Source organism: Pempheris klunzingeri, chromosome 8 (assembly GCF_042242105.1).
Source record: "Pempheris klunzingeri isolate RE-2024b chromosome 8, fPemKlu1.hap1, whole genome shotgun sequence".
NCBI lineage: Eukaryota > Metazoa > Chordata > Actinopteri > Acropomatiformes > Pempheridae > Pempheris > Pempheris klunzingeri.
Window position 1 is genome coordinate 7,463,213 of NC_092019.1, and position 13,653 is coordinate 7,476,865.

The 13,653-nt window shown below is 42.4% G+C and overlaps 1 protein-coding gene across 1 annotated transcript in view; it reads right to left on the bottom strand.

Annotated features, from left to right (window-relative positions):
• The window catches only part of LOC139205299 (nuclear factor of activated T-cells, cytoplasmic 1-like), a 56,190-nt gene that overhangs the window by 27,753 nt on the left and 14,784 nt on the right, over positions 1 to 13,653 (bottom strand). Inside the window, exons 4-6 of the mRNA XM_070835468.1 lie at positions 12,956 to 13,158; positions 10,018 to 10,190; positions 8,900 to 9,040 (exon numbers count right to left, since the gene is read on the bottom strand). Of these exons, the coding sequence (XP_070691569.1) occupies positions 8,900 to 9,040; positions 10,018 to 10,190; positions 12,956 to 13,158 (517 nt within the window). The remainder of the gene's footprint in view (positions 1 to 8,899; positions 9,041 to 10,017; positions 10,191 to 12,955; positions 13,159 to 13,653) is intronic.

Below are 13,653 nucleotides of genomic sequence, written 5' to 3' on the forward strand. Positions count from 1 at the left end.
GTGCTCTGTGGGGGCTGGCTTAGAGTATTGGGAGTCTTTGCATTTCATTCAGTGTAGTGCTGAAACAATTTCTCAATTAAACAATTGATTAACATCCATTTATCGAGCAAAAATGCCAAGCAGTTGCTGGTATTAACTTCATCAATCAGAATTTGCCTCTTCTCCAAGTATTTGAACAGTGAAAACCTTTTCAGGCTAAAAACAAAAAGACAAAAGAAATATGTTGTTTTGGAGAATTGTGATGGGTATTTCATGATATTTTATACAATTATTGCATATGTATGTGTATATAGTGACAGAAACAAGTTTGTCTCTTTTTAATCTCTGATCTTCAAGAGGGACTGCATGCTCTTATGCAGCCCTTCATTAAACCCATGATATTGATATTATCTTATTTCTATTCTTAACTCTGCTCTGTTAAGTTTTTCTTTGCTCTCTCTTTCTTCTCATCTCCATCTTGTTGTGGTAAGGAGGTTTCCCTTGCTGCCATGCAATAAAAGGCCTGTGAGCAACTGCAGCTGTTGGGAGCCTGCAGAAGCTCAACTCACATTCTTTGGGTTTTCTCTGTGATTTCATGCCACACCTTAGTGAACAGACGCTCTGGGCTCTGCTAGGGCAATCATCACCAACCACGGTGCCATTTTTTTTTTTTCTTTTTTTCAGGACCGATGACTCATTAGAGCTGTCAGAAATAGAAGTGACACAGAACAGCCTTTGTGTCAGTGGCACACCATGTGAGGCAATAGCATGGGCACTGTGGCACTGCTACTGTACATTAACGGGAGTAGGCAGCAGCTGTGCCTCTATGGATACAGCATTGCAGTTGCTGCTGAAACGCTGCGCTATGCTTCAGGGACAGGAAGCCATCAGATAAGATAATCAGAGTCAGTTTCCAAATAACTGATAGCAGAAGTCTAGCAGCTCTGGAAGATGTAAAACCCCTGTTTTTCTCCCAAGCGTTATGTTTTTCACATCATGCGGCGACTGAAAGAATAAAGGATCCCAGACACGGTTGGCTTATTACTGGTGAGCTGTGGTAGTGGGGGCGGGTGGTCAGCTTTATTATTCAGAGAGTGAACATCAGTAGATATCTCTTTCCAAAATGGCCATATTAAAACTCAGGGAAAGAGAAAAACAGACGGTGAACAGATCAGATAAGGGTTTCTATTTGAACTTGGGGAAATAAGAGTTGCATATGGAGAAATGCGCCTCACTGTAATGGAGATGATGTGGATGACCGGGGCATAGAAGCAGTGATACGCCTGTAGGACTGCCATGGGGCACCTGCAGTGATACTGTGCATGTGGCAGGCCATTGAGATGCTCAAAAGAATGAAGCTCACGTAATGCTGTGAAGTGGCTAAGAGTATGGAAGGGCAATTAGAGTGAGCACAGACGGAGAGAAGGTCAGAGAAAGGGAGAGAGACAGAGACAAACAGAGATGAGCGTTCCTCATGTTACGTCTAGGGGAACCAAGAGGGAATCTCACCCGCCTCCGCTCTGGGAGACACTCCAAGAGGGAAACCTTAGACTACGACGTCAACCCCAAGCTCCACTAGTAAACATGTTTTTCGAACTTTTATTTCTCTTTTTCTCTCTCTAAGTTCCTCTTGATCTTTTATCTCACCTTTTAGTCAAACTTTTCAACTATTACTCCATCAGATTTAGCAAATCTAAACCTGAGACTGAGTTGGGATGGGGCCACATGAGGCATACCTTTGCAAGTCAGAGAGCGCTGTACGACTGATAACCACAGAACTTTCCATTCACTCCTTCTTCCCTGCAACATCTGCAAAATGCTTCTGTTCCCGACAACACCTCCTCCTTCACGCAGCCTCCACCCACGCATAATGCACACACGCAGATGCAGACACGTGCACACACTCAGCCACAGTATCCTCTACCTTTGGTCCTGACCTTCACCTTGAATGATAAAAAGGGCCAAGCACAAAACAAAAGGTGCTAAGGGAGCCGTGTCTGGAGAGGTTTTGGTATAATCCAGCCACATTTAAACAAAAAAAATCATGGACAAGTGCAAGCACACATACACACACAAATAGAAGCATATTTATTCTTAGGCTTTGTGCTCAAAGGTAAATCAACCGTCTGTCTATTGCTGTACATGACTCACTTGTGCACAGGAGATCCACCAAGACTAACACCAACACAGACAACTGGGACAACACAGTAATTTATCAGGCAATTAGACCACATGTAGGGTGAGGCTTCTTTGGAGTCATGTCTTCAATTCTTGACAACACATAATGTTGTGAACATTGTCACAACATGGCAACAGTGTTGCTGTGTCCTCCACCAAAAGACAAACAACCACTGCAGATACAATAATATTCCTAGGGTTTTTGTCTCCATCTGATTAGACGACTAACTACTTTTTACAAATCATTTGTCCTCACAATGACCTAACAGGTTTTTTCTAACAGGTTTTTTCTTTCCTTTTTTTTACAACGGGGTGATTTTTGCTTCTTAAAATGTTGTGTAGAGCACAACAATTTTCACTGACCAAAGAGAGTTCACTTTAGCATTTTTGAGAATGGAAAATATGATTCACACGCTTAATTGCGGAGGCTGTCTTGTGAGACAACCCAGACGTATTTTGCAGCTTTGTCTTCCTCTCCAGAGATGATTTTACGGGAGTATTTTTCTCTCTCTTTCCTGTTTATGTACGTCAAGTTTATTTTACACTTTAGTGCCTCTCTGCTGCTACCTGGACTGAAAAAGCTTCAGTAATTTTACACATATTTTCACAGCAGTTACCTTGTTGTCCAATGAAGAGCAAAGCCAAAAGGCTAAAAGGGTTCCTCCATGACTGATCCAAGAGGTGCAGCTGCTTTCCTCTCTGTTGCACCTGACCTCTGCCAATCTGAGGACTGGTGAAACTGGAGAAATGTGGGTCTGCTTCAGACTGAGCGGCTTCTGTATAAATTATGACCTGACAGTGGATTTGTGATAGGTTTATAGTCAGGAAGTGAGTTATTCTTGGTGTATAACAGGGAAAGCGTGAGCTGACTTGACCTGTGGGTGCAGGCTGAGGCGGCCAGTGGAGTTAGATTTTATCCTTTAACCATGACTCCAGCTGTGTGGTATACCGTCTGAAAATGATCTAAAGACTGAGAGGGATGGCTGGAACATCATCCTGACTTTTACATTTGTATGATATTTGTGTTCACAAGGAATACATTAAGGTCGGTTTTTTCTCCATGGTGTGTTGCACAGTATATCACAGAGTAGGGAGCAAAGCAAGGCCCTTACAAACCCCCAAACTGAGTGTGTGGTGAAGAGAAGTGCAGGTAGACACTGCCTTGGTATTTGTCCAGTGTCACTATAACTGTTGACATACACAAAGTCCTAAACACTGAGCAATGTTTCATCAAGATATATTACTATTCTTATTACATGCAGGGGGGTATTCCTTCAGAACCACCTCAGTACAGGCCACAGAAACAATTGCCTCTCTCTGATTTGAATTACTTATCTGGCTATAACGTGTTCATGCAAGTCTGAGGACAGGGTGGAGGCCACAGGACAATCTCTCTGTTATGATTCTGAAATGATTCAACTGATTCCTGTGATGCATAGACGTGCCCAAAGCAGAGGCATTCCAAAAAGGCACATTGGCCTGTTGCTGATGAATATATCAGTAGAATAAACCCATTTTAATGAGCTGGAGGCTCATGGAGAAACAAACTTTTAGTTCTATTTCACGTATGATTGGCTCTATAACAGTATCCTATATGTCTAACTTCCTAGAAGATCCACACACTGAAAACCTGTATAGCCACATGCAATCTCATCAAAGAGAGTGACATCTCCCCCTGCAATACTATATGTTGTGTTTTGCTCTTCTTGGTACTGATCAAACAATTTCACAAATGTACAGCCTCAGACATGCAGTAGCTATTGCATGCTATGTTTTATTGGGGATGGTGAAGGAGCATGAGAGGTTAAGTCCCCACAGCACTGTTAGAGAGCTCCTCCTTGAACTGTAATTATTATACATGATCATCGATTTTGGTGCAGTATACCATCCTAATTAGACAGGATACTGTAGGTCATACTAATCTCAAGCCTGAAGCAGGGGTGGAGGCTGGCCGGCCATAGTGCCAAAACTGAGCCAAGATTATGCAGGTTATATTAGCCTCAAGCCAAAGGGCAGTCTAGACATATCGCTAGAAGTACAATACATCGACCGATTTGTCTGGTGTTTAGACTTGCCCAAGGTAGAACTGTTCAGCGCAGTATAAACAGTATGTATGAATGAACTCAGGTCTCAGCCGGCGTTCCTCGAATTATGGAGGCTTGAAAGTCCAAATATTTCAGCCTGTTGCTGAGGAGTCTCCACACGAAATGAGTAATAGCCTAGGGGTATTGTTGTGGACTATGCTGTCCTAATATTACAGATTATACTCCTGCTCAAAATTCTCTTGGTCTTGGCTGTGAGCTCGACCAGCCTGAAGCAGAGGTGGAGAGGACCAGACTTCTCCCTGCTGCAGCCCAGGCTGTGTGGTGCTGCCGAGCTCCAGGCAAAGCTCCAATCCCACCAGATGTAAAAACTATCCAGCTCACCAGGGAATTCCCTTACCTCCCCTCTGAGTCAGAGTGTAGGCTTTCCCCAGCTCTCTCTCTCTCTCCTCTCTCTCTCTCTCTCTCTCTCCCTCTCTGTTTGTCTGTCTGTCTGACTGTCTCTCTCTATTTTCCCTGCCTCCGGCACTCATTCCATCCATGGAAAGCAGGGCAAGCCAGAACACACTGCAATAGGTGCGCCAGGTATGTCCTCCTACTCTGGTGCCAAAAGAGCAGTTTGGGCAAACCTAAACACTGACACAACTTCAACACATACACATAATAAAATAACAGCATATTTGAACCAAGCACAACAATGCAAAAGAAAGCAAAGTTTCTTAAATGCGAAAGGGTACGACTCTCCACAGAAAAAAAAAACAGACAAGGCCTATTAAAGATACATGTCAACAATAATTACGGTTGAAAGGAATGTTTAGATTGCAGCAGTAACTTGAGGTTCTTGAGTCTGTCATTATCTGGCTACAGTCTGATTAATTTGCTCTCCCTGCTATGTGTGGTGTGTGATGAACTAAAACATTAGCAAAAGCAGTTATGTTGATTCATCTTTTGAAGGAAAAAGTGTATTTATAGAAGTCACATGAATACATAAAAAGGTTTGGGACCCATACAAATTGAACATAGACTTGGCATTCATTCACTAAATAAGAGTCAACATCAGGGCAGGATAAGATCATTCGATGCTCCGATGTCTCGACACACGAGGTCACGAGCAGGATTTCTAAGGAAGCCCTGTTTTTTTCTGACTCCCCTCTGCCTCCCCTCTTCCTCTCCTATCTCTCTACCTTCCCTCTGAGGGTCTCGTCTTTTCCGTTTCACCCCTCTACAGGGAATCCCTCGTAGATGACTCACTGAAAACACTTCCTACTGAACATCGCAAACAGGCCCGCAGGCTAGCAGCCACAGTGCACACACACACACATACACAACAACAAACACACACATGCGCATGCAGTGGGTGCACACAGTTTGCATCAGTTATCCTGTGGGTGACTGAGTGGAGCAGTGGGGATGGACGTGGCATTTGAAAAGGAGAAGTAATTATTTTTCAAGGCGCATTAAGGTCTCCCGCAGTGGCAACAGCTATGAGCTCTGCTCATTTGATACTGGGGACATCTCGAGGGGGTGGTGGGGAGGCAGACAGACAATCAAAACAACACAGAGAGGAGGACAGCAGAGGAAGATCAGAGAAAGACAGACAGAAGGACTAAGATTTTACAGGTCAAAGGAAAATGTAAATGTATATATGTAGGTGCAACATGTCTCCATTGAAGGACACACTACTGCTTGTTTACATCAGACATGCTCACACTTAGCAGATCTATGACGTGATATTTTGAACAAAAAAGTACTTTTAAATGTTTAATTTCAAATTGAACCCACATTAAGATGAAATCAAGTTTATTATTCATCATTTATTTATTTCTAGCAAAAAGTAAATCTGTCATTACCTGTATTGCACCTGTATTGTCACTGATTTGCCAAGGGCTAGTGACTGGTTTTGGTGGCTCTGTTCTCATCACTGAACTAGAAACAATAATTAATGGACCAATCTCCCCAGTGTCGATGTCATCCATTATTTATGAGTTCAGTGATAAATTGATATCTGCAGGCAATTCAAAAACAAGCGTCTGGGTATGTTTGTGCTAAAAGCAGTTACATCCTTGAATGTGTGAAAGCAAATGGAAACAGTTAACGAAATACATGTATTTATGATTTATGGCTGTCTCATTTGTGCTCATAGGCCTTTGTGTTGTGTGTGAGATTTCCCTCTGACTCAACTTGGATGATCTTAACTGTATATAATTGTTCGCACACGTTGGATTGGGACACTGAAAAACCGTCTGTTGCTCCTTAGGATTTGTGGAATTTTCTGGAAGGTGTTTATTGGAGTCAATTTTGGAAAGTGAGCAGCCGTCCTGACCTTTGATGGCAGCGACAGTAATGGCTGTCACCACTGTGGCGAAAGCAGTGATTGGTGTTGTGCTGTACAAAGAGTTTGGCTATACGTGCGCGCGTGTGTGTCCCACTGTGTGTGTCTAAGCACATGTCTGCGAGCAGTAATTATTGCGGTCCAATGCTCTGTATTTGGTGGGTGCATTTAGTCATGAACTTTTCCAGAGGAAAATAAAACCAAAGTTATAGAATAAATCTGTAATGTAATTATAATTTTATTGGTTTCTTTTTTTCCTCATCCCAGTTTGGTCCCTCTAAATCAACAATCAGAGAAATTTTAAGTCTGAGAACCTTCATGAAACAGCAGGATTCTCTGATTAAAATGCCAAAAGACAATATTTTGCAGTATATTTGGGACGTAAGTACTTTTCCACACTCATTCTTGCTCATAGATAGTTGCTATTAGTGAGTGATGTGTGTGTTGCTCAGCTTGCATGTGTGTAAAGTGTGACTGTCTGTAATGGCCTTTTTGACTTGGGACACCCTGGAAGTGGTGGGTCATTAAAGTTTACATAAAAGCAGACTAAGTAGTAGACAGTCAACCTCTCTTTCGATCCCCCTCTCTCCTTCTCGACACCACAGAGACGGAAAACAAACCACTGAAATGTCGATGGCAGGCACAAGTGTGGGGATCCCGCTAGCGCAGAGCTCCACATCGGCTAATGTCTTTAACGGGTATCGAGGATAGAGGTAAGAAGAACGGAGGATGAGGGAGTGAAGAGAGAAAAAGAGGAAAAAGAGAATCCAGGTTAGACAGAGAGGTAGAGAGGAGATGTAGGGGTGGGGGAGGGGTGAAAAAAGGGAAATACAGCCCATGAGTATCAAATATCAGGGGGTGAAGAGGTAAAGGTGCTGTGCATGTATGGGCTTTCCTCTCCAGGGGATTCCCTTCCATGACTAAGTAAAGCCATGAGGAAGGAGACCCCATATTACCAAGTTCATCCACCCTCCCTCACTCCATCTCTGTCCATCCCTTAACCCCTGAGGTGCTTAAGAATCACAGAGCGAGTCAAGGTAGGAAGACATGGGTGTAGACAAGAGTAATAAATTGGCTTTTTGGCTCGTTCATGACGTGATTTAAATAATTGTTGGAAAATTAAGCAGTGATTTAAGTCTTTTTGCTCCCAATGTTAATGTGTAGACTCAATAACAAAAGGGTTTTTTCTACTGGTTGAATTCAGTGCTTTGCTAACCAATTGTTGCAATCACCTGAATCACCTGGTGGCCCACAGGGGACTGTTGGTGCATTCAACCATTAATAGTTGACAAGTAAACATTTGAGATTGTTTGGAGTGGAAAGTGGATCTAGTATTGACAAGTATTCACTCTGATTTGTTTTTCTTTATTTTTTATTCCTTTATTATTTTTTCTTTATTTTTGGACTTTTGGATCTAGCCCATAGAAATTGGACATAGTTGTATACATGACACAATAACAAAAACTCAATTCACTCATTGATGTAAGCGAATTAGGTTATCTTGTTTTGTCTGTCTTGTTCACCACTTGTTGGCCGAGGTCTAGGAAGGGAAAAAAAGTGCAGATGATGTCCAGCAAGGGGTGTTAAGTATTTTTGTGTGAAACTAGGGGTTTCTTAACCAAAACCATAAATACAAATTATGAAATCTATGAGTAATCAGTTGATGGATACTATAAACGAGTCAGAAATCATTTTTATGCTCCCCCCCATCCTTCCTTTCTTGTTTCTCATCATCACCATCAACAGCAGCGTTGTGTTTCAGCAGACATCAGAGGTATCACTGAGCCAGGCCTTTGCTTTGATTATAGTGGGTGCAATCAAGGAAATGATCATTCACTTGCAAACTTGATCATTAGTCTTTTTACCATTGCGCCCTCCCACACAGGGAGGAAACCCATGGCCGAAAAATCTGGACATAAAATAGAATAGCCTCTTAGCCACGAAGCAGTGACATGCAGTCAGAGTGAGTATCCGCAAGAATGGGTGGAAGAGGGAGCTACAGTAGTGAAAGTGAACGAGAGGGTTAAATGTCAAAAGCAAGGGAGACAGGCAGGGAGAGACAGTGAGGGAGAGAGGGAAAGTGAGAGAAAGAGGCGTTGCACATGCCCTGGTTGTGATTCATTCCTTAACTTGTGGCGAGCACCAATGAACAGGCAATGGAAACTTCAGCAAATGTAAATACGCTTTGGTTAAAAATATAGCGGCTTAATGCACACCACATGTGGCTCTCTGGCAAGGCCTGCTCTATTTTGACGGGAGGAGAGACTGAGGAAACGCGACGGAGGCAGAGAGGGAGAGAGACATTTGAAAGAGTTATTAAGAGGGGAAATTGAGAGGCAGTAAACATGGTCTGGTGACGGCAGCTTACCCTGGGCCTTCTCCACAAACACCACCTTGGAGTCAGGGAGGAAGTTGAGGCCACTCAGGAGCATCATTTTGCCTCCGGTGGCAGCGTAACTATCCACACTCTGCTTCTCTACCAAGGGAAGCTCTTGAGCTGAACGCTGGGCTGTTGGAGGGAAACACACAAGCATTTCAGCACAGAGTGTGAGCCCACTTAAACTCACAGCCTGATCTCGGTCCAGTCCAAGAAGTACAAGCCCAGCACACAGCCAGTAAAACAGCAGTTCTTTGTTAGGGAAACAGGCTTATCAACTTTATTATGATGATTTCATGACCCCTAGCTAAGAGGTTTTCAGCCAACAGCATGCTCTTTAAATGACATTGAAAAAGGCGGACAAATGATCAAAACAATACTTTCATGGTCAGATCCTTGGTCGTGATTTTCCAATAAGTAGCCTGCAGCCAACCACCTGTCTCTGCTTTCTATAAATGTGGCTAGCTAGTCACCTTTAGCTTCTGGGATTTGGTGACAAGATTCACAGCCAGAGACACGTACATTTCTTGTATTTAATACAGGATCCCAAAGCATAGTTTAAGTAATCTGAAGTTCAGTAAAATCAAACTTCTCTGTAATGATGAACCAACTCGGATTAACATCCACTTTGGAATATAAACTATAATGCCAGCTGTGTTTTACCATCCAACTTTAATTAGCTTCCATGGGTGCAAATAACATCACACCTATATACACAAATGAATAACAAAGAAACAGAGGTTTCTTTCAATGTGCTCATTCAACCGTGCCAAAACTGGGGCTGGCAAATGACCTTTGTGGAACCTGTGCTAATGGGGTAGTCTGACCACAATAACTTGTGCATTCAGTCATAAAATGTGAATTGAGATAGATAACACGTGTGTCTGGCATCTTGCACAATGCATCTATTGCCTTGGCAAATTGCTTTGATCATATAAAGCTTCTTGGGTGCAGAGGCACTGAATCTGCTCCAGCAGGTAATAAAATAGTAGCCCAGTTTATTGGATTACAACAATAGATGCCACCTTTTGCTTAAGTGGAAAGCCAAGAAAAAAGGCATGCCAGTTAGTGAGTTTATTTCTGAGTGTTAATGTGCGTGTGTGACTTACAGCATTCAATGGGGTTGGAAGAAACCTGCAGGGACACTGTCCTGCCGTTGGGCTGGTTGATGTGCACTCGAAATACCAATCTCACACGGGTGTTTTTACGCCCGATGTCCGTTTCCCCTTTGCGAAGCTCAATGTCCGAATTGCGCAGCTTCAGGATCCCTGCACAATCGATACTGGTACAGAGAAAAAAGAAATGTAAAATTTTACTTCATATTTCGAAGAGAACAGGTACAGAAGTTAAGAGAAAGCTTAGTGTCTCTGTATGCTATTACAAATACTGTTTCAGGGAAGCATCAAGCTCTGCGTTTTCTGCAATTACACCACATATAATCACAAAGGATACTAATATTTTCTACAGAAAGTACTGTGTGGACTAAAGGCTGAAATGGGAGAAGATTTGATTCCTTGACTTGGCTGTTTAAACTGAGACATTTAGCAGAGTTGCTGCACGTTAAGACCAGCAGTGAAGTCCCTACTGGTGTTACAGATCATGCACTGGAAGTTCACCGGAGCATGACCGTGTCATTATTAATCCAGCATGTCATCAAAGACAGAGCTGGACATTAATGACTTCACATCACAGTTTTAAAGGGTCACGGTGGTCCAAGAATTAGCAGTCCTCTGGAGGAATCCTGTGGACTGAGCACACCAGGCCCCATAAGCTGCAGTCAGTATCCACAAAGTCACTTTATTGCTATCTGAGTGCACCAAGCCTGTCCAGTTCCTTCACGCCATTCAAGCCTTACACTTCATACATTTAGGGCTTAAACCTCTGTTAATCATTGCCATGTGTAGCAGCAGACCCTTTAATGAATGTTCTGTCTTTATTTATTTTATTTCACGATTTGGGAGGTAAAGGGCTGAATTTTCTTTCCCTTTTCTTAGTGGAAAAAAAGCATTCATTTTCAGGCATGGCCTTTCATGAATTAAATAAAACTAGTGTGGCTGGTAAAAAAAAAGTGAGAGAATAGGAATGGGATATGGTTTGGCATTTCAATTATTTTACATGGTAGCTTATTGGGCACTATTCCTGGAACATGGTAAATGTCAGGTTTTATACCAAGCCATTTCTTCCCCCGACTTTGGTTTGGATGATTTGTATAAATAAGAAAAAATAATATGTCATGCTCACTACCCACTCCTTATCAGCCTTGCATGATCCAAGTGTTCTGTCATCCAGTTTTACTGGTTTTAAAATAAACACAAGATGAGGGATATCGTGGATGAGTAGTAGTGTAGATGTTTTTTACAGCCTATATAACCGGTGACAGTTAAATCTTCAGCAAGGAAATGTTTGGACTAGATGAAAGTTGCCAGCAATTCTCAATATGTGAGCTAAAAACAACTTTTTTCATAGTGAAAACAGTGAAAAGCTTACTCTAAGCATTACTTTGCTGATTAGCTTACAGGTACTTTGCAGAAGGAAATATATGAGATGAATTTTCCCAGAAAGGGAAAGAAAGACAGATTGAAACTGTCTGAAAGTTTGATGGCAGCGCTCAACTGTCTGCATCCCACACAACGAGCAAATGATAGCTGGCGTAAGAGCAGAGAGATGGATCCTGTGTTATCAAGACGGCTGTTAAACAGCTCAGTGGAAAGAGACAGTTAAATGTTTTTCTTCATCTTTGACCTTTCAGAAATTCGGCAGAGAAAGAGAGAATTGTGTGCTGACGACAAAGGGGCAGAAACTTCCTCTTGAATATTTTTTATAATATCATATTCATCCTATGGGACACATTAAGTCAAGTCAATTTAAGGGCGCCCTTAAATATGATACAATATAAGGGATATTGCGGTATTGTTGGAAACAATATTGTAAGGCAGTACGAATGTTAAAATCATCCAACCAAAGAAAGCCACGTCCAGTCAGGAACCTCTTATGTCCTATAAATATCTTCATAATCTCCTGCTTCTAAACAAACACGAGCATACGTCCCAGCAGAGAAAAGAAGCATCAAATCATTACTGCCTCTTTTAAAAAAATGTAATGATTTTAAAATTTGAAATGGTGAAAGATAAACGTGAGGTGCATTAAGAGGTAACAGCCTTATGTAACCTATGTTCAGATACAGTGGTTTGATCCATAACACAGAGTTCTGGGCCTCAGTCCAAATTCATTGCTGCCTAGTCTGAATGGAGCCCCAGGACAGCAGCTACTGCCTGGACACCACAGAGCACAGCCCCTTGGATTACTGCAAGCCTGGAGGGAGGATGAGAGAGGCCAAGACTGATTTACTTGAGTCTATACCTCAAGGGATGGTAACATTTTTAAAGGTAAACTAAGATCACAGTGAAGAGAGTACTTAATGTGTGGAAACACTTTCACAAAGTACAATGTGCCTTTTCATTTCTAATTTCAGACAAAACTTCTGTTCTGTTTCTTTTTCTTTTACATTTCAGTGATCATTGATTAACATTGTTTTGTTATTGCTAAATGACTAGCACAGATTTAGTGGACCTGTTAGTTCAGTAGTGGTGTTCTAATACATTCAACTTGCTGGCAAATATTGGTCAAGCTGGGACTACATCATGGTGGAGCATGGGACCCTTAACGTTTCATGGCTCTAGTCTGGGCGTTACTTGCAAAAAATCTGACTAGCACAAGGGCTCCTATTTTGTTTATTTTACTTTAGAGCGCCTGCACACATTGCATTGGTCAGTGTGTCAACACTCACTTCCCTGAAAATCATGCATCTCCTCGGGTGAAAGCACAGACCTCAGTTTTGCCTATTTAGCTTATTTAGAAGTGTGTGCTGTACAGTACCTATCATCAAGCATTCTGTTTGTAGAGCTAAAGCAAAGAGGAAAGTGCAAAGAGAGAGAGAGAGAGAAGAGTGTGTGTTTTTGTGGTTGTGTTTTAAAGTAGGGGTTAACAGTGAAAAATGTGGAAAGAAAAAGATGGATAGGTGACCTGTGAAGGTCTAAGAGCACTCACATGGCTCTCATGTTGTTTTCAGGCAGCAGAGGGATCTCCAGAAGTTTGGTGTTGGATTGCATGACTTCATGGCTGGTGGTGGAGACGGTTTTGCCGGTGATGCGGTGGACCTGGTAGAAGGCATGTGGTCGCAGGAGGCGGTCGTCTGCGGTCCCTATGAACAGCTGCAGGGTGAGCGGCTCGCTTTCCATGTAGCCATAAAGCTGGCGGGAGAACAAAGGGACCCAGGTGAGAGGAAACATCAGGTTTTAAGACCCCCATCTCAGGCAACCCCTCATTTAGGAAATAGAGATTGAATGCACATCGGGTACTGATAGTTAAGGGGCCTTTAATGATAGCTCTGACATGGTAGAGGGGCAGCGAAAATAAGCCCCTCTTCTCTGTTTGTTTTTTGGTTGGGTTGGAGACCCCTTTTCAGTGGTCTTTGCTGTTCTCTTTTGAGCTAGTTCTACATTCCTTTAGGGGAGTGAGAAAAAAAAAAGTTTTTTGATGTTTCTGAGTCTGTCTGGGGTAGCGATCTCCTGGGTGCAGAGAAATGGAGGCTGATTGAAAGTCTGGCTTCCCATCACTCCACTGTTCATTAAAATCTCACTGCAGCTATTAAAAAAAGTACCAATAGAGAGGCAAGCAGTCGACAGTGACTCAGAGGAAAGTGACCCTCACAAAGACAAAAAAAGAAACGGGGGCAGGCATCTAAG